This window comes from Monodelphis domestica, chromosome 7 (genome assembly GCF_027887165.1).
Source record: "Monodelphis domestica isolate mMonDom1 chromosome 7, mMonDom1.pri, whole genome shotgun sequence".
Taxonomy (NCBI): domain Eukaryota; kingdom Metazoa; phylum Chordata; class Mammalia; order Didelphimorphia; family Didelphidae; genus Monodelphis; species Monodelphis domestica.
Window position 1 is genome coordinate 240,351,206 of NC_077233.1, and position 20,969 is coordinate 240,372,174.

The window sequence follows — 20,969 nt, forward strand, 5'->3', positions numbered from 1 at the left end:
ACCTGAGGAGAAAGAACTTTACTACTTAGTAACTATGTGATCTTGAGAAAGACATTTTACTTCTTGTATTCTATTGTTCTAATCTGTAAAGTGAGGCAGGCTAAAATCCCTTCTAGTTTTGATAGCATCTCAGACTATGTTTTTTTGTTTGTTTGTTTTGTGGCAATATGGTTATAGAAATAGAAGAGAATTTAATTTCTTCTTACAAGAAAAGAATTTTGAAGGTCATCCAGGGTTTACGATGTTGAGAGACAGTGACTCACTTCACCCAACAGTTTGTTCCAAGGATATAGCAACACATAGGAAGGAAGATTTGTTTCCAAAGTTAAAAAATTTTTTTTTGAAAATAGATTTAATCTTATTCAAGTTAGAAACTTTTTATTTCCATCCTAACCACTCTCTCAGCATCCCCCCATCTCATTAACATTTATATACCCACTTCAACATACATCAATCCTCATTCTTACAAAATGCAAAACAGAGCTTCTGGAGGAAAAGATAGAAAAGTTCACTGTGTGTGTGTGTGTGTGTGTTTAATCTGTAAAAATCCCATTTCAAAGTCAGATCTGTCAAAGAGATGTTCTAATCTCCTGATTTTACAAGCCTGTTGAGGGATGAGGGTAAAGGAGCTACAGAAAAAGAGTGAAATCAAAATAATCATTGGGATTCCAAAGGTGAAAATTTGTCTTTTGTTTATGATCAGTTAATAATGCTGATAAAACATACTGCAAAGGAGGATACCACCTAAAAACCAAATGCCTGTGAAGAAGAATCCAGTTCCAGGTAGGAACAATAAAAAAAGACATGACAACTAGGAGACTTGTGTGTGTGTATGTGTCCATATTAACAAAAAGAATGAGAACAAAAATCAAACACCCAAAAATAAGGACTCCAAGAGAGCCCAATTTTGCTTACTTGCATTAAGAACATTCATTCATACTTATTCTGTCCACTAGCTCTGAAAAAAGAAAAACAAATTTAAGTGAATCAGATCTTGTGCATCGAAGAATGAGAAAAACAACAAAATAAACCATCTCAATACACACTCACTCTAACACAGTGTCATAAACTCCAAAAAAAGTATGCTCCATCAGGAGGCACTATTCATGTTAGGGTTTATAATGCATCTAGGGCCAGTGATTATGGTGTGTTTTTGTCCTGATCAAAAGAGATGAGTCTTGATGGGAGCACAAGCCTACTTGGCCATCTTACGAATCATGTAGTTGAGGATTCCCCCATTGCGGAAATAAGTGAGCTCCACATCTGTGTCAAGCCTCAGGACAGCCTGGAAGTTCTTCCCTGTATCCAGCTATGAGAACCAAAGAAGAAAAGGATTATTCAAAGAAGTCAAAATGGGGGGGGGGGGAATAAAGCACCTACTGTGTGTCAGACATTGTGCTAAGGATATGGATAAAAGTGAGAAGTCCATGACTTCAAGGAGCAAACATTCTACTGAGGGGATAAGGATATATACATAGATATACCCAAGCTAAATTATTTTTAACACACACACACACACACACAAAGTGATGATGGGAGCCAGGAGAGGTCTAGCAGCTGGGGGAGTTAAAGGTTCTAAGGGACAGAGGAAAGGAAGAAAAACATGCCAGGGATGGTGAGGTGGAATATTGTATGTAGAAAGCAACAAATAGGCTAGACTGGTTGGGGCAGAACATATTGGGGAGGGGGTCACATGAAATCAACCTAGAAAGATAAGCTAGAGATGACTAAATTGTGAAGAAGGGTTTAAATGTCAAACAGAAACAATGAGCATCCAGTGGAGGTTCTTGAGCAGGGGAGTGAGATAGTCACAAGCCTACTGAGTACCAGGCTCTGAGCTAGGTGCTGGGGACATAAAGGGGGGTACAAGATAGCTCTTGCTCTCAAGAAGCTCATAGTCTAATACTGAGACCTGTGCTTTAAGAATATTCATTGGGCCACTGTATGGAAGATTGGCTAGAGGAGATGCTGGGTGTAGGGAGGTAAAGATAAAATATATCTTACTGATACCATTAGTGGAGGCTCCACTCACACTATTCTATGGGACAGCTGGCCAGTTCTGTGGCATTTGAAACTTAGAAGGCAGAGTAGCTGCCTCTATCTTCCCACCAAACGAGTCCTTGGCTCTGTGTCACTGGGAATCTAAGTGCCCTGTGAATCTAAGTTCAATCTCCCTTTTCTCTGAGTCTGAGAGAAAAGAACAGGAAGGAGATTCTGATGACCTATTTATTTAGGGCAATGGCTGGTGGAAAAAAACATGGATAGGGACTTGGCCAATCCTTGATGGGGAGCTTCTTCTTTGCATGACATAAACTGCCATTTTCAGAAGAGTTGCTATAAAGAAAGAATGCAAAGTGGAGAGTTCTCTGCATTCCCTCCATTCATGAGTATTTCACAATCCTTAATAGCAATGCCTTAAATAAAGCAAACCAACAATGGGAAGTTCATGGCTTCAAAGCAAAAAAAGAACAAAAAGGAAAGGAAAAAAAGTCTTACAAATGCCATCAAAGAAACTAGAGAATGTGTGTGTGTTGTTTACAGGAAAGTTTTTCTATGCATAAAACTTGTCATTTGTCTAAAAGCACATTTTAATGGAATTTTTATGAAAGTTTTCTTTGTGAAAAGCTTGGTTTGTGCTTAATTCTCAGCAGAGTAGACATTCACCTAGCAGCCACTGTGTACACTGCCAAAAATGTAAAAACCCACTTCACTGGGAAATGATATACAGTGGCCACAAAAAAAGGCATAAAAGCAGTCAAAGAAAAATCAGTGGGCTTAATTAGAACTGACAATGGATCTCAAAAGAGCTAAATAAGTATTCTGTTTTTCTTTCTTCCTGAAAACCCTTTTAGTTAGGGTTTCATGGCAAGTGGTTTTGAGGAGTGAACTTAGAATATATAGGTTATGGAGTGGGACAGGTGAAATGAGTTTGTGGGGAGGAAATCCAAAATAATTTCAGAGGGTAAGCAAAAATCCAAAGTATGCTATAGAAATGAAACATAAAATCCAATAGATATCAGATCTGCTATGTTATTTAGGCAGAAAAAGAAAAGCAGATTTCAGTAAAGTATCTATGTCTACTCCAAATCCTTGATGTAGTTTTAGTTTCTGAGCTCGAAAGGCTGAAATGCTAAAAGGAAGATTGAGTTCCCCCTAAAAGGAAGATTGAGTCCAACCTAGAGGACACACTGTAATTTGATGTGATCAAGAATAGTCCAGCTTACCTGAATCTGGATTTTCATTTGTGGCTTGAGGTTTTCTGGAATGACGATAGTGTAACGCTCCTGCCCTGTGAGTCCCAGTGTGTTCGCATTCTCTCCAGGGAGATATTCCAGAGGGATGACTCCCATCCCTACGAGGTTGCTGCGGTGAATTCGTTCATAACTCTCAGCTAGCACAGCTTTGATTCCCTGAAGAGAAGGGGGAAAAAATCTCACTTTATTTCATCTTTTCCATGTCAAACACACAAGAATGCAGAAATCTTACATGAACTAAGCACATTTAAAATCATGATAACTTTACTATTTTATTCTTTATAAGTAGGGTCTGAGGTAACTTTTGAACTCGAGTCTTTCTGACTCCAGGTCCCACATTTTATCCACTGTACCATCTATGTATCAGATGGGATATAACAACTTCTCTATCCATTATATCCTATTACTTCTTAAAAACAAAAACTTGACTATTCAAAGTCCTGGGAAAACTTTGTTGTTTTAAGTAGACAGATATTCCAGATCACTGAAGGTTTATACTTCACCTTTTTAACTGTCTCACTAATGGAACATGTTTTATAACGTGTTGAATCCTTTGTCTCTTCATGTTCGTGTGCCATTAGCCAGATTAACTACTTTGTGGCTAGGCTTCAAGATTCCATTAGAATCCTTTCATAAGCAGAATTTACAAACAGTAGGTTTAAAGATAATTTGAAAAATACCCCCTTAAAGTTAATTCAGGAGCCAGAAAACTCATCCTTGCCAAGATAAACACCTAACACATTTTTCTTCTTCTTCCAGGAATCTGTATATGAAAGGAATGTGGTTTGTGCAATTCCTTCTACTTTGGCCAAGCAAAATGCTTCCCACAAGAAATTTATCCAGTTCAATAAGCACTTCTTTGTTATAGACTTTCTATGTGTCAGGCACAGTGCCTGTGATACAAAAACAAAAATGGAAACTGTTTCTGCCTTTAAAAAGCTAATATATTACTAGTAGCAAGTGGGAGAGGGGAACAGAAATTCTGTCTATCTACCTATCTGTCTGTCATTACTCACTTCTTCCTTCCTTCCTTCCTTCCTTCCTTCCTTCCTTCCTTCCTTCCTTCCTTCCTTCCTTCCTTCCTTCCTTCCTTCCTTCCTTCCTTCCTTCCTTCCTTCCTTCCTTCCTTCCTTCCCATCTACCTACCTACCTGTCTCTGTGTGTGTATCTCTTCATTATATACACACATATATATTAGAATTTTACAAAAAGTGGGTTTAAAGGTAAATCATATATTACATATTTGCATACATTTTGTCTGGAGGGAGTAGGGAGGTGCAGAGTGTTAAAAACTGAGAGGATCAGGAAAGTCCTCATGTAATAGATGGCATCTGAGCTGAGTCTTGAAAGGACAAAGATATCCCAAGAGATGGAGAGGATGAGGGAGAGCAATCTAGGTATGGAGATGGCTTATAAAAAGGAACAGAAGGAGAGCTGAAGTGTTGTACACAAAGAAGAGCAAGTAGTCTGGTCTGGCTATAATATGTGAGAAGAAGATTAATTGAAATAAGTTTGGAAAGATAGGTAATATTGAGAGTGCACATTTTTATGGTGCTTCAAGTTGGTGAAGTACTTCCTTTGTATTATCTCATTTAATGTTCCTAACAACTGTCTAAGGGAGGAACTGTGTCATCCCTATTTTACAGATGAGGAAATTTACCAAGTGAAATTATAGGGTCACAGTTAGAGCTACCAAACTGGGAAGGACTTTAAATACCAAAGAGAGGAGCTTGTATTTTAATCTAGAGTCACTTGGGAACTAGCAAAGCTTCTTCAATAGGAGAGTGATATGCTTACTTTCTTCAATAAAGTAAATGTAAGGCTTTTACTTTTTTAAAACTTGCTTGTGTGGGACCCATACTTGATCTGAAATCAGCAATTTTGTGAAATTTGAGTCTTTAAATGTTTGTAGAGGAAATATTTGAATAGGAAAGGATTAAACCTGCCATGAGTATTTGAAGGAGGCTGCTTCTCACATAATTGTTTCATTAGCCTTTGCATGCTTACCAACAGAAAAGGGCCCTTGGCCGCCCAGTCTCGAGAACTTCCAGATCCATACTCTTTTCCAGCTAGTACAATCAGAGGGAGACCTGCCTTCTGGTAGCGATCAGCAGCATCAAACACATCAAGCTGAAAAAGGAAGGACATAAAATTTCTGAAAAAAATTATTCAGGGCAGAGAGTATGTGCATTCACTTTTAGGAAATCCCCATGAAAATCATAGGGGCAGAGAAGTCTGCTAATAAGGCTGGGTACACCTAAGGTATATATGTGTCTGGATATGGATATGGACATGGAACCATCAGCAGTCTCTTACCTATCCAACCCAAACAGGAGTTTGGCAAATATTCTCAAATAGACTTTGTGTCTATTTATACAAATAGATATATATTTATACAAATAGATATATATTTATACAAATAGATACAAAACTAAACACAAAGTAGCTAAAAACTGTTTTGCAATAATCAAAAGCATCTTTCCTTTTAGTTTTATGTACCAATTACACAATCAAGGCCAGAAAAAAACCAGACCAAAATGCTGACACTCATAAGGGGGGAAAGGGAGTGACAGACAAAAGATTCAAATGTATTATATGAAGCATTCTCTTTTGAGATTACACAAATGAGCCAGATCTAATCTCTGGTGTCTAAACAATGAAGCAGTCATTTTTACTGGCTTTGAAAACCAGAAAAATAAAATCCTTTAAGAGAGAGACAATCCTTTAATAAGAAAGAAATTAAATGAAGAGGTTTGTCCGAAGTATCAACCTGGCTTTTTCATATTGGCATTTTGGAAGACTGAAAGTCTGTAGTTAACTCATGCAGCTTTACAATAATCTAGGTATGATGCTGTGTTTTCAGGTTGAAAGAGAAAATGAGTGCACACATTATTATAGAAAGAAAATTTTAAAAAAATCTTACTTTCCTAGAATTGATACTAAGTATTAGTTCCAAGGCAGAAGAGTGGTAAGAGCTAGGCAATTAGGGTAAAGTGACTTGCCCAAGGTCACACAGCTAGGAAGTGTCTGAGGTCAAATTTGAATCCAGGACCTTGGGTCTGCGAGCTTGGCTCTCAATCCAATGAGCTGCCTGAGTGTCCCATGAAACAATATTATTTTTTGACTGCCAAAAATATGATCAAAGCCAGAATCTTTAAAAAATCTATCTGGAATAATAAAGAAAAACAATTTCCCTAACACTTGTTTTTATGCCCTCATTTATTGAACATTAAGATTATATGTATATTAGTTATAAACAATGACATTTCACAGACTTAATGTTTAAAAATTTTTTTAAAACCCATACCTTCCATCTTAGAATCAATACTGTGTATTTGTTCTAAGGCAGAAGAGTGGTAAAGGCTAGGCAATGGGGGTCAAGTGACATGCCCAGGGTCACCCAGCTAGGAAGTGGCTGAGGTCAAGTTTGAACCCAGAACCTCTGGTCTTTGGGTCTGGCTCCCAAACCACTGAGCAACCCAGCTGCCCCTTTAAAATTTTTAAAAGTGCTTCTGTGCCCATTATTTTTATTTAATCCTCAGAACCTCATTGATACAGGTAGCATTGATTCATTCATTCATTCATTCATTCATTCACTCAGTTTAGTGTCACCATTAGGGCTTTCCATGCTCTCTGCATTCCAACCAAACTGAGCATATAGTACTCAGTAGGTGGGTGCTTAATAAGTGTTTTGTAAATAACTGATGCCTCTATATCTGTAATACTTTGGTCATCACACTGCAAGAAAATAATTGATGCTAGATATTGAAGATGAGAAACTTGTTATTACAAAGAACTGGAAACCTATCAATTAGGGAACAGCTGAATAAATAATAGCAAATGAATATAATAGAATTTCATTGTACGATAAGAAATAATGAAAAAGACAGTTTTACAGAAACCTTGGATGACTTGCATGAGTTGATGGAGGGTGAAGTGAGCAGAACGGGAGGTCAGTTAATACAATAAACAATAATATTGCAAAGGCAGTCAACTATGAAAGATTTAAGAACTCTGAACATCATAATGACTAAAAACAATTCCAGAGGGCAGATGATGAGATGGATTGTTTTTTTTCTCTTAAGGAAGCCACTTTATGTAATAATGTAAATAAGTGGCCTTCGATCATTTATAATGATCGATATGTGTGTGTGTGTGTGTGTGTGTGTGTGTGTAATAATACATATGTTTGTATAGAATTTTAATGCCTTTTCAAGTATTCACTGAGGCAGGCAGGTGGTATAGTTGATATAGTGATGGACTTGGAGTTGAAGCTTAGTATTTCTAAAGCACCTACTGTGTCAGGCACTGTGCTAAAACACTATACAAATATTTTCTCATTTGGTTACCCACAACAATCCTGGGAGATAAGTGATGTTATTATACCCATTTGACAGTTGAAGAAACTGAGGTAAGCAGAGGTTAAGTCACTTCAGGGTCATACAGCTAATTAGAATAACAACTGTGAATGAAATCTAATCCATACTTGGTTTTTCAGGACATGATTTCTCACTAAGTTCATTCTCATTTGCCCTCATGTGCTCTTCCCCATCAGAATGTATTTTTTAATCTTTTACCTTCCTTCTTAGAATCAATACAGTGCATTGGTTCCAAGACAGAAGAGTGGTAAGGGCTAGGCAATGGGGGTTAAGTGACTCTCCCAGGGTCACACAGCTAGGAAGTGTCTCAGGCCAGATTTGAACCTCCCATCTCTAGGTCTGGCTCTCGATCTACTGAGCCACCCAGCTGCACCCAAGAATAGATTTCAAGATGGTGCTGACCTATATTATGTATTGATTTAGAAACTTGAATCCTAGAGACTATATTTCCCACAATCCCCTTTTCCTCTTTGTGCATCTCCTTACATGGGGGTAGTTTTGAGTTTCTGTTTTCTGTCCACATGGGCTCTCTGGTTCCATGGTGAAAGAGGGAGGAGCAGCTTTTGGTTTTTGTTAGTTTTACTTCCTTATACTTCAAGATAAATATTTAATAAATATTATTAAATACAATACTTAGATTAATGGATATTAATTTTAATCTTTACAATTGCTTTATATATATATAAAACCAAGGGAAACATTTAAATAGGAAAAATAAACATGCATATGAACATGTATATGTACACATTTGTAGTGGGAGTTCCCTCCTCTGGGTGTTCCTTGTGTCAGTGAAATCAGAGACCTGGTCCCTCTGCTACCTATACTCAAGCTCTCCTCAGCTGTAGCACTGTGGAGTAGAAATGAGCCCGAGTTCTTGAGGGCCACGAGTGGAACACAGGCATCACAGCAAATTCTCTACTTGGAGCACTTGGAAAAGCATCATGTGTGGTACATACAACAGACTACACCAGCCATTATCTGGGCCAGTCCAAGTACTGCCCATGGGATGGCCACCACGTCATTATTTTTTGGCCATAAATAATGAAGAAGTAGACAATGGCTCGTAGTCCCATCTGGGTGCCTCCCTTCTGCTTACACATCTCCAGTGGCAAAATGAGAGAAGAAAATGCCAAGAATTTAAGTATTAGTATTCTTACCTTATATCAATGCCCAAAGAAAAGATTCCTATGCTATGACTATTGACATTCTGAAAGGACACTTGCGCTTATTCAACTGTATCTTGGTAGTTGGCACAAACTTGTATTTAACAAAAGCTACATTGTCTCTGCAATAAGTTTGTAAAATGCTAACAAACTCCTTAGTGAGACAAGAAAATAAAGCGAGAGTTAACTCAGAGGGCCTCTGAGGTCCCGAGATCTATGAACTCAGGAACCAATATTTTCACTGGTTCACATTCAGAAAAGTCATTCCCTAGGAGCCACTTGGCCATCTTCCTTGAAACAGTCACAATGAGGAAAAGCAGAAAGATGAGAATGGTAGTTTAGGTACCAACAGCTGTTGCAGAGAATGAAACAGAAAAATTTCACATAGAACTTGACAAGATTCACAGAGTCAAAGTATTGCACATATAGGAGCTGGTGTCATTCACAACAGTTAGTGGGGCACCATTACTGGAAGCGGCTTGATGAGGAAACTCCTTCTGACAATGATAGTGAATATTAATTATAGTGCACTTTACATTTTGCAGCATGGCATACAGTATTATTTCATCTGATCTTCACAAAAATTCTGTGAAATAAGGGCTATTATTATCAACCCTCATTTGAGAGACAGGGAAACAGGCTGAGAAAGGTTGGACAACTGGTCCAAGGTCACACACCTGATAAGCATCTAAGGCAAGATTCAAATTCAAGTCTTCCTGACTACAAGTCCAGAACTATATCCACCATCCCACCAAGCTTATTCAGTCATCGTTCTTCAAGATTAAACTAAAAAGTCAATATTCATATATAGAGAACAACATTCTAAGTTTGGGGATTCTTAATTTTTTTTGAGTCAAAGACTCCTATGGCACTCTAGTTAAACCCATGAATCCCTTCTCAAAATCCTGATTTTAAATGTATAAAATATACAGTACTAAAAAAAAGAAAACAAATTATGCTGAAATGGTTATGAACATATTTTTAAAAACAAGTCCATGAACTCCAAGTTAAGAATTTCTGGTCTAACCCCAGCCCCAGGTTAAGTGTCTTGCCCCAATAAATGTCCGAGGTGGTTTTTGAAGCCTGGTCCTCTGATTACACAGCCAGTCCCTTTATTCCAGGCCATGCTTATTAAGCAGTCCCAAAAGCCCTATTTGAAGGCAGTAGGGAAGAGAACACTTACAGTTTCACCAGAAGGCAGGTGTATGGTCTGTGGTGCTTGTTTATTCAAAAATTTGTTTAACAAACGAATATTAGCAAATGTTCCTCGAGCCATGACAGCATCATTGCCTCTTCGGGAACCATAGGAGTTGAAATCTCTGGGAGTCAAGCTATTATTAAAGCAAATGAATAAATTACAATATCAGAAAAATTGAGGGAGTTTATTTTACTGAAAGCAAGTCAAGTTTCATTTAATATATGTAGAGAAAAGCAGCAAATAATAGTTAGTTATTCCTCTAAATTTATTTGTTTTACCAGACTAGGGAGGGCAATTTCAATTGTCTATTTACTTTGCAGATAGAGATGAAAGAAAGATCAGAGAAGGAAAGAAGGGCAAGGTCATCCTGCAATATTCTTCTAAGGTCGGTCACACCTTTACTGGTAGAGTTCCCTGAAGAGAATCATTATGCAGAGCACAATGTTATTCTGTGAATAATCTCAGCTCTGGAACAGAACTGGCTGAAGTACCTTAAAAGAAAATTTTCTTTAGCAAGGAGAATTTGTACTACAAAGAAGGGGAAAATAGATATGCTTAAGCCATAAATGAGGCTTTGAGGCAATGAGGACAATCAGCACCGGTTCATAAGCCTACAGGATGGAAGTATAGATTGTGGACAAAGAGTGGAACCCAGAGCATTAACGCTCTCTCTTCAGCTTCTTCAGTGGCATTGGCAAGAAAAGACTGGTGGAGATTATTTGGGTTGACTTTACAGGACACCTAGCCCAAGTTTTAAGCAGGGTGGCTCCATGTTTATTGTTCCAAAACATAGAGGGGCATCATTATTAATGTGGGATTCACCAAAACAACATTAGATTTGGGAATTTTCAAGATAATCTCAAGAAAGTCTAAAACTGGGTTTATAATGACATCTATTCCTTACTATAAAATTCACTCCTACACTCAGTCCTCCCAGAGGTACATGCAACCAGGCAATAAAACAACACAGCAATTAATCAAGTGGACTGCAGAAACAAATTGCTCAAGATACTGGAAAGGAGATATAATATTAGTAGACTGTATATTTTACCCATTTTTTAACTGTTACTTTATGTCTTAGAATTGATTATAAGTACTGGTTTCCAAAGAAGAAGAGAGGGAAGGGCTAGGCAAATGGGGTGGTGACTTGACCAGGGCCAGATAGCTGAGGCCAGAATTGAACCCAGTTCCTCCTGACTCTAAGCCTGGATTTCTATCCATTGAGCTACCCAGGTGCCCTAAAGCAGTATCTTTTTTTAATGGAGGTGGGGCATGGAAGGAAATATACTTGGCAAGAGTGGTATAATGGAACCCCCTAAACTGAGTTTTTTATCAGGCTAAAAAGGGAGTTTTTGATAGGTGGTTCTCTTTTAAGTCATCTTTCCTTGGTTGATTTCTAGGTAACAAAAAACTGGTTTGAGAGGATTCAGGAATAGCAGTAGAGGAAAGTAAAAAGGAAGTTGGTTAACTTGCTGAGAAGTTTCAGTAATACAGCTACTCTTCAGGAGATAGGATCAGAGGATCATTGAATTTGCGAATTAAAAGAGACCAGGAAGTCAAAGAAAGAAGAGTGAATTTCCAAAGCACAAAGTTCTGTGACCCAACAAGTAGGGGATTTATCAATACATTGCTAACTATACTGAATGAGAAGTGGCATGGTATCAAGAAGGGAAATTGTCATCCTTCTTTAATCTCTTTTTTCTCCTCATGGTCTCTCCTTAATTCAAGCATACTTACCCTCTATTGGTTAAGTATCGAGCAGCAGGACTATTTCTTGCAATATTTCCAGCTGGAGAAATATGATCAGTTGTTACTGAATCTCCCAGATTTAATAAGACGTAGGCATCTGTTATAGATTTAAGAGGTGGAGGTTCTTGAGTCTAGAAAAAAATAAAATCATTCAACATTGAAATTACATAAATGCTTCATTTGTATAGAGGGTTAGCCAATGGCTTTACTGAAAAATGTATGACTCCAACTTCTTCTACAAGCATTAGTAGAGGAAGGTAGGTGACAATATTTTTTAACAACTACAGTCATAGCTCAGCAAAGCTTCTCATATACAAGGAAAAATTGAGATTCTTCTTTTGACTTCTACCATGTCTAATCCAATAAGTATTTTTAAGTATATACCAAGAAATGAAAGAAACTTCATGAGTATAAATTGTTTAAAGACAGGATCTATGTCTGCATTTAACCTTTTATCCTGGTGTCTAGAAAGGACTCCGCATAAGTTTTCACAAGTTTTTGCTGCTGGATTTGCCCACTAGCAATGGAAGGAACATCCTTTTCTCATAGGTTTAAGTATGAAAGAGTTTAATACTCCACTTGAGATATGCCTTCCTGTGGAAGCATTAAAAAAAAAGACTTACCAGGTTTTCAAAGAAGGGTGGAGACTTAATGTATGTAGACTTGGGGTTCCAGGAATATAGTTTATCTGATGGAGCCTTTAAGGCATTCCAGCTTTCATTCACTGTCTAAAAGAACAAATAAAATAAATAGAATCACATTATATTGCTTAGTGTTAAGATACTGGGAAGAATGTTAAGTAATACAAATACTAAATATACAGCTACATAGAACGAGAAACTAGTTGATCTAGGTGTCCAAAGTAGAAAATAAAAACGAATTCCATTTACATTTAGCTCATTGATTTTTAACACAATATCATGAAATAGAACTTTCTAAATTATATAGGAAATAGGGATGGGGATATGATTTTTATGAGTATAGGGAATTCTCGGAGAAGGAAATTCACTTTAAAAATGTATATCAGTATTTTCTCTGGAATTTATAATCTTAAGAGGACTGCTTGCAACATTGAGAGGTGAAGGGGCTTGAATTCATACAGTCACTATGTGTCAGGCCTGGAATTCAGATTTTCCTGCCTTCAAAGGCAGCTCCCCATCAACTATGCCACTTCTAGTTATATATACATGTAAATAATGATCTGGATTCTTCCAATGCATAAACCGTTAACTCTCACAGAAGGTGGAGGATATCAATACTTCTGCAAACTGTATCACATGGCCTTTTAGATGACTCAGTGACATTTCTCAAACAATGGTTTCACTGTACTAAGGTTCAGGGTGAATAGGCTCCAACTGAAAGCAAACTTGATTTTTTTCTACACAAGTAATCCTAATTCCTAGACTGTTGGAGTGGCCATAATTTGGAAAATGATGCTTTCCAGGATCACTAGAATATTCCATCTTGAAATTTTAAAAGTGCTAGTTATTTGGGAGGTGGTCGTACACTTTAATGCAACTAAGGAACTGCAAGGTGATATATACACTGAATAAGTTAAGACCTACTTCATTATTGTATTACATATCAAAGAGGCAGAAAAGCATTTATTACAAATAGCTGGCTTCTTCAACATCTCTCTCTTCTCCCTCTCTCCCACCAACACTTAGCCGTATTATTTTTGTTTGTCAATCTGCTTACTTCTACAAGACATATTTTTAGATGTTCATTTTAAGTTAAATAAGATAGTTTTAAAAAATGTTAACCTATCCAAATGAAAAAAGTATTCCTATTAGTAAATGTTAAACCTAATATTTGTAAATGATAGTGAAAGGTTAGTTGTTGTGGGGGTGAAGTTTCACCTCTATTTTCTGGTAGACCTCCTTAAACATCCCAGGGATAACATATTGACGCTCAACAGCCTGAATCTCCTCTCTAGTTGGCCATATGTCCTTCAGAAAAACTTTCTGTCCCTTTGAATTTATTCCTGAAAGAAAAAAAAAGCTTTTTAATGAGAAAACTGATTCAAATAATATTCTGGAAATTGTGTCTACTTAAAATACTTAAAGCAATTTTACCATATGAATAGCTTCTCTGAAAATCATAACTCAAAGCACCTAACATAGTATCCTAAACTGCTTAAAAAAATGTTACTTGTTGTTTTTTAAAGTGAATTTATTTATTTGTTTGTTACATTAAAATTCCCATATATTTCCTACTTTCCTTCTCCCTACACTAGAGAAGGCATAATTTAACAAAAAAGATATAGGTATATATAAAAGTATGTCTTGCTTATTTCTATTTATCAGTTCATTCTGTAGAAGTGGATATACACAAGTAATTCTTCAAATAATATTTCAGTTGCCATATATAATATTCTCTTGGTTCTGCTCATTTCATTATTTCATGTAGGTCTTTCCACGTTTTTTAAAAAAAATTAGCCCACTCATCATTTCTTCCAGAGCAGTAGTAATTCCATTTTAATCATATGCCAGAACTTGTTTAGCCATTCCCCAATTGATGGACATCCTATCAATTTCCAGTTCTTTGTCACTACAAAAAGAGCTGCTACACATATTTTAGAACCTATAGGTTCTTTTCCTTTTCCCCTGGTTACTTTAGGAAATAAACCTAAGAGTGGTATTGCAGATAAAAAGGTATACACAGATTTAGAACTCTTTGGGCATAATTCCACATTGTTCTCCAAAATAGAACATTTCATAAATCTACCAAGAGTCTATTAGTGCCCTCATTTTCCCTACATCCCCTCTAAATTTGTCATTTTGCCCTTTTATCATTTTAGCCAATCTGATAAGTGTAAAATGATAAATTGAAGTTGTTCTGATTTGAACTTCTCTAATGATCTAGAGCATTTTTCATGTAGTTATATATAGCTTTGATTTTTTCATCCAAAAATTGTCTGGTCATAGCTTTTGACCACTTATCAATTGGGGAATGGCTCCGATTCTTATAAATTTGACAGAGTTTTCTATATATTTTAGATATAAGTTCTCTATCCAAGAAACTGTCTGTAAAAATGTCCATAGCCCTCCCCCTGATAGTTTCTGCTTTCTTTAATCCTGGCTACATTAGTTTTATTTGTTTAAAAAAAACTTTAAATTTAATATATTAAAAATTATCTATTTTATATCTCATAATGCTTTCTATCTCTTGTTTATTCATAAATTCTTCTACTATCCATAAATCTGATAAATAACATGTTCCATAGGCTTCTAATTTGCTCATAGCTCCCTTTATGCCTAGTCATGTATTCATTTTGATCTAATCTTGAGTGTAAGAGAGAACCCATTTAAAATGACCACACAAAGAATAACGTATCTAGGTGTATACCTGCCAAAACAAACCCAGGAGCAGAATTATGCTTTATACTTTTTATACAAATAAAATGATTAAATAATTGGGGGAATATTAATTGTTCATGTGTGAACAAAGTCAATATAACTTAAAAATAATTCTACTTAAATTAAAGTACTTATTCAATGACATCCCAATTAAATTAACAAAATTATTTTTATTTAATTGGAAGAAATAATAATAAAATTCATTTGGAAGAACAAAAAATCAAGACTATCAAAAGAATTAATGAAAACTATGTGAAGGAAGGAGATCTGACTGTATTATAAACTGTATTATTAAACTGTATTATAAAGCAGTAATTATCAAAACAATCTGGTACTGGCTAAGAAATAAAAAAGATCAGTAGACCAGAACAAAAAAACAAAGAGTAAAAACATTATAGTAACCTTTGTGTTCGACAAAAGTAAAGAGACAAGCTTTTGAGATATCAATTCTGTGTTTGACAAATATTATTGGTTAAAAGCAGTTTGACAGAATCTAGATGAAAAACAATATCCTATTATTTTCAAAAGGGGTGTTATCTTATTTTTACTGACAAGAAAATGGAATACTTCAAAGGCTTTACCATGTTTATTTAAATGAATGAGTTCATATGTGTTTCACTGAAAAACTAAATGCTCTGATTTCACCCTGCCTCTATTTCAACCTTTCAATATTGTACCCATTTGCAGGTTAATGTTAATCCAAATATCCAGAAACAATTCTCTTTTTCCTTCAAAATATTTTCCTACTTATTAAAAGAGTTAGCAATGCTGAAACAATTAGTGAAATACAGATTTAATTAATTAATTAATTCATTCATTCATTCAAGTATGATTATACGCTGCTAGATCGCCTCATGTTGCCCCGAAACAAAGAGGATGCAAAAAAGTAATATGTTCTTTGTCCTTTAAAAAACATCCCCCAGTTTTACATATATTAAAAAGTTATAGGACATTATAAAGTAGCAAGAAATGAAACACAAAATCACCCTGTAATATATAATAATTCATAAAGAGAAAAGACAATTGCATAGTAGGTCATATATGGAAAGTCATCCTTGGGAAGGTGAGTTTGGGAAAGGAGGAGAAAAATTTTTCAGTTGGTTTACAAACACAAGTTATAATAATGAACAGTACAGTTTGAACTTCTTACCCAATGGTTCTTTCTCAAAGTCAATCCTTATCGTTCCAGCAATTGCATATGCTATTACTAATGGAGGAGAAGCTAGATAATTAGCCCGAGTATTGGGATGGACACGACCCTCAAAATTCCTGTTTCCAGAGAGTACACCCACTGCAACAAGATCGCCCTGTGCAAGCATAAGGAAAAGAAAACTCACTTGAAGAAAAAGGAGTCGATTTTGAAGAAATGGAAACCACTCCAATATCTTTGCCATGATTGCCTGGATTAGGAGTAACTTCATGAATAATGCCTGGCCCATTTGCTGATCAAATACTATTGCAACAACCCAGAACAAAGAATAAACCCTAAAGAAAGAACTGTTTTCTGTAGGAAGCCTTCTTTGATTTCCCTAGAAGCTAGTGTAATACCACCTTCCCTTCCCCCAAAAAACCAGTGTTCAGTTGTATCAGTCGTGTCTTTCTCTTCATGACCCAATTTGGGATTTTTCTTGGCAAAGATAGTGGAGTGGTTTCCATTTCCTTTTCTAGCTAATTTTATAGATGAGGAAACTTGCCCAGGGTCAATCACACAACTAGTAAGTGATGCTGGATTTGAAGTCAAGATGAGTCTTTCTGCCTCCAGACCTGGTCTTCTATCCACTGTACCATCTGGCTGCCTTGTATTTCTTTTGCATGCTTCTGTCTCTACCCCTGGAAGAATGTCATTTTTGTTTTTGTGTCTCCAAAGCCTCCACAGAATAGACAATAATGCTTGATATATTGGAGCTCATAAAATCTGGACATTTTCTTCCTCTAGGCCATTCCTTTCCATATCTCATCTTATCCACACAAATCTCACCCTATACCACTACCTCATACCCCCCCTCACCATGCATCTTTAGCCTTCAAACTCTCAAGTTGATCTTGATTTTTAGAGTAAGAATTTATAAGTTATGAAAATATTGAGGCCAAATAGATGGGGTGCCAGAATTAATTTCTAGGCTACTGTTTAGAAATCTGTAAGAATATGTAAAAGAGAATCATGTTGAAGACTGGATATGTACAAAACGATTGATGATCATAATTCAGAGAAGCAGTGTTTTCATAAAAGTGTGCTGGATTTGGGATCAGAAAGGTTAGGATTTAAATCCTGCTTACTGCTTACTAGCTATGTGACTTTGAGGAAAGTCACCTTAGCTAAGTTTCCTCCTTCTGTCTCAGGTTCCTCATTGGTAAAACAGAGATACTAACTATTATACTACCTCATAAGATTATGATGAGGCTCACTTGAAATAATGATTGCAAAGGGCTTTGTAAACTTTACAGTTCTATTGTCAGCTATTCAGTAGAGAAGTAGTTTATAATTAAAATTAAATAGTTCAACACTATTGGATAAATCATATTTTTCCAAACTGGAAATTACAAGTGCCTAAACAAGTCCATATTTGACATAGCTTCATTTTTGTGAGATTAAATTGCCACTGAGTTCGTTTTTCGCTAGTGACCTAATTACAAATTTAATACCCACTTTCTCTGAATAAGTCCTAGAGCCCATCAGAATTCCCCATTCATCACTGTGTAGGTAAAGCACAGGCGCTGTTCCCTCTAAGTTCAACCACAAATTATTTGGTGAGGAAATCCACATCCAATTATTTAGAATACTCTTCTAAGAATGGCAAAGAAATCAGTTTTGGTCTTAAATAAAGGCTCTTTCTGATCAGTAAGAAAATGGCACCAAAAATCTATTTAAACATAAATTTGTAGTTTTCTAGAGCTCTATGCCACCTTATGCATCATCTAGTTCATCATTTCCATTTTCCAGATGAGGAAACCGAGACCAAGAAAAGTAAAACTTTGCCCTAAGTCAATAGCTAGTTATTAGTAGAGTCAATGACTTTAACCCAAGTCCCAGAAACTTTGTCAAATGCACTTTCTAATGCACCATAGAGTTCCTTAGATAGTTGGCTTACTGAAGGAAAGGATATTTTTTACAATTCTTCCTTTCCCTTCTGTAGCATTGTGCTTTGTAGCAAGCAGTGCCATGCAGTCAATAAATTAAGAATTAAATGGTGAAAACTAAATGGTTCTGTCAAGCCCCAAATGATCAGATGAAAGAAAACAATTAAGATCTAAGGTAGTTTAAGGCCAACCAACCAAAACAGCACAAACTGAATGATGGAGAAGCATTCGGTGTAGACATTGATTGAGTGGGGAATGCGCCACATGTAAGGGAAATGCAAAGATTTTCAAGCAGAGGAGGGGAGAAATTAGGAACATTATTCTGACAAAGATATCAAATAGGATTTTACTTTTAGAACCAAGTGTAGCAGCATATCTTTTTCTAATTAATTTCTTTTTTCAGAGGAAGAGTGGCCTCTGCTAGGGAGAAAGGTTTATGTTGGGCTGGACTAAACCTTTGGATTCAGTCTTACTTTGTGTGTAACATAACAGAATTTGATAGTAGTCTCTTGGTAACCGAGGGAGACACTTTAGTTGCTTAGACTCGTTAAGGATGCTCTTCTAGGGACTCCCTTCCTGCTTTAGTTTCTGTTTCTATGGGGCTATTTCCTCTCAAAAAGTGATGCCCTATGTTCTGGATTACTTCCTAGACATGCAAGAAACCACTCATTTCTCATATAAAGCAAACAGTGCCATCAATAAGGTGGTTGAATTAGAAGACCTCTGAGGTCCTTTTGAGTTCTGAATATATGATTGGATGACTGAGAATATTAGCTTGAAACTCTCTGTAATTACCTTTGTAATGGCTTCCACCACTGGCTCAGGCAGGGGCCCACTGTTCCCAATGCAGGTCATGCAGCCATATCCCACAACCTCAAACCTAGATGTCAAGAAAATGAAGACTTAAGTAAATATGAAACCTGCCACTGATAAAGGACCTAATCCTATAAATGCTATGCTGATAAGTGAGTGTATATCATATGTTCTATAAATATATAAACAGACTAATATCAATGAATGGTCGGATAAAAAACACAGAATGAATATTTTTAAATTATAAAAGAAGTCATGGGTAAATAAAAACATTTTTCCCATAATTCCTTTAAAAATGAAGAGATAACAAAAAAACAGGAAGTGAGGATAGAGTGCCAGACTCAAGTCTCAAAGAACAATGAGTACAAATCCCTTTTCCTATATTTACTAGTTGTGTGACCCTGGATAAGTCACTTAATTTCCTAGTCTTAGTTTTCTCATCTGAAAAATGAGGATAATAATAATAATAATTATAGCTAACATTTATAAATTTATACTTACTTTATAAATTTATATAACATTTATATAGTGCCAGGCACTATCCTGTGCTTAATCTTTACAATTTTGAAAAAGTAGGTGCTACTATTATCCTCATTTTTCATATGAGGAAACTGAGGCAAAAAGAGGTTAAATGACTTGCGGGGGGGAGGTTGGTTGGTTGGGGGGGTAACACAACTACTAAGTGTCTAACTTACTAACCCTAACTCCAGGTTCAGTGTTCTTCCAATGTGTCACTTAACTGTCATTATGATGGCAATGATAACACCTACCTCCACAGAGGTTTGTTGGTATAAGGATTTAGTGATATTTTTATGTAAAGTGTTTCAGAATCTTTAACACAATATACATTGGATATTAAATGGAAGTTTTCTTTTCAGCTAGTTTAGATGATGTTGATTTTAGTTTTTTTAATATTAAGATTTGTTAGCAAAACAATTGAGGATGAGGAATTTTACAGTATGTTTTGTAATGAAAAATGCTATCTCTAAGCTGTATCTTTGGGAAAGGAACAGTGGCCATGTATAAAGAACAATGAAAACACCAACAAAAATTTCTCTTACCCAAGCTTAGACAGATATGGCATAACTCCACTATCCCTTAAATAATAGGTGACTACCCCACTTCCAGGGGATAAACTAGTTTTAATGTAAGGTTTCACTTGAAGACCGGCCTCAACAGCTTTTTTTGCTAATAATCCTGTGAACAGCAAAACAGAAAGGTTAATGGTTTCTTGATTCATCTGACGAAGATAAGTCCAACAAAAATATTAATTTTTTTTCCTGAGAGGTCCCCTGATTTGTCTGGAATGACAGGTTTCTCATTTTACTGAAGCATCTCTCCCAGGATTACTCCAATATTTTTTCACTGATGTCTTTTTTTTTTAAACATTTTTTTTTAAAACCCTTAGCTTCTGTCTTGGAGTCAATACTGTGTATTGGCTCCAAGGCAGAAGAGTGGTAAGGGCTAGGCAATGGGGGTCAAGTGACTTGCCCAGGGTCACACAGCTGGGAAGTGGCTGAGGTCATATTTGAACCTAGGACCTCCCATCTCTAGGCCTGGTTCTCAATCCACTGAGCTACCCAGCTGCCCCCTTAAACACATTTTTTTAAGCACTTTAAAAAAATTCTCCTCCAAATGTATCCCTTTCCCAGGGAACTCTCCTGTAGCAAAGTTGTTGTTGGTTTTTTTCTTTCAAATTTAAACATTATTTTATTTGATCAATTTCAAACATTATTCATTGAATACAAATATCATTTTCTTTTCCTCCCTCCCCTCCCACTACCCCTCCCATAGCTGACGCGCAATTCCACTGGGTTTTACATGTGTCCTTGTTCCGAAACCATTTCCATGATGGTGGTATTTATGCTAGGATGTTCATTTAGAGTCTCCATCCCCAATCATATCTCCTCGGCCCCTGTAGTCAAGCATTTGCCTTTCTTTGGTGTTTTTGTTCCCACAGTTTGTCCTCTAGTGGA

The 20,969-nt window shown here is 36.3% G+C and overlaps 1 protein-coding gene across 2 annotated transcripts in view; it reads right to left on the reverse strand.

Annotated features, from left to right (window-relative positions):
* Window positions 1–333: 333 nt before the first annotated feature.
* The window catches only part of ACO1 (aconitase 1), a 75,793-nt gene continuing 55,157 nt past the window's right edge, over window positions 334–20,969 (reverse strand). For both annotated transcript variants that reach the window (XM_056806633.1, XM_001365383.5), the window contains exons 12-21: window positions 20,055–20,190; window positions 18,976–19,060; window positions 16,253–16,409; window positions 13,603–13,727; window positions 12,367–12,471; window positions 11,732–11,874; window positions 9,980–10,127; window positions 5,262–5,384; window positions 3,225–3,410; window positions 334–1,309 (exon numbers count right to left, since the gene is read on the reverse strand). In XM_056806633.1, the coding sequence (XP_056662611.1) occupies window positions 1,196–1,309; window positions 3,225–3,410; window positions 5,262–5,384; window positions 9,980–10,127; window positions 11,732–11,874; window positions 12,367–12,471; window positions 13,603–13,727; window positions 16,253–16,409; window positions 18,976–19,060; window positions 20,055–20,190 (1,322 nt within the window). In that variant the 3' untranslated portion in view covers window positions 334–1,195. The remainder of the gene's footprint in view (window positions 1,310–3,224; window positions 3,411–5,261; window positions 5,385–9,979; window positions 10,128–11,731; window positions 11,875–12,366; window positions 12,472–13,602; window positions 13,728–16,252; window positions 16,410–18,975; window positions 19,061–20,054; window positions 20,191–20,969) is intronic.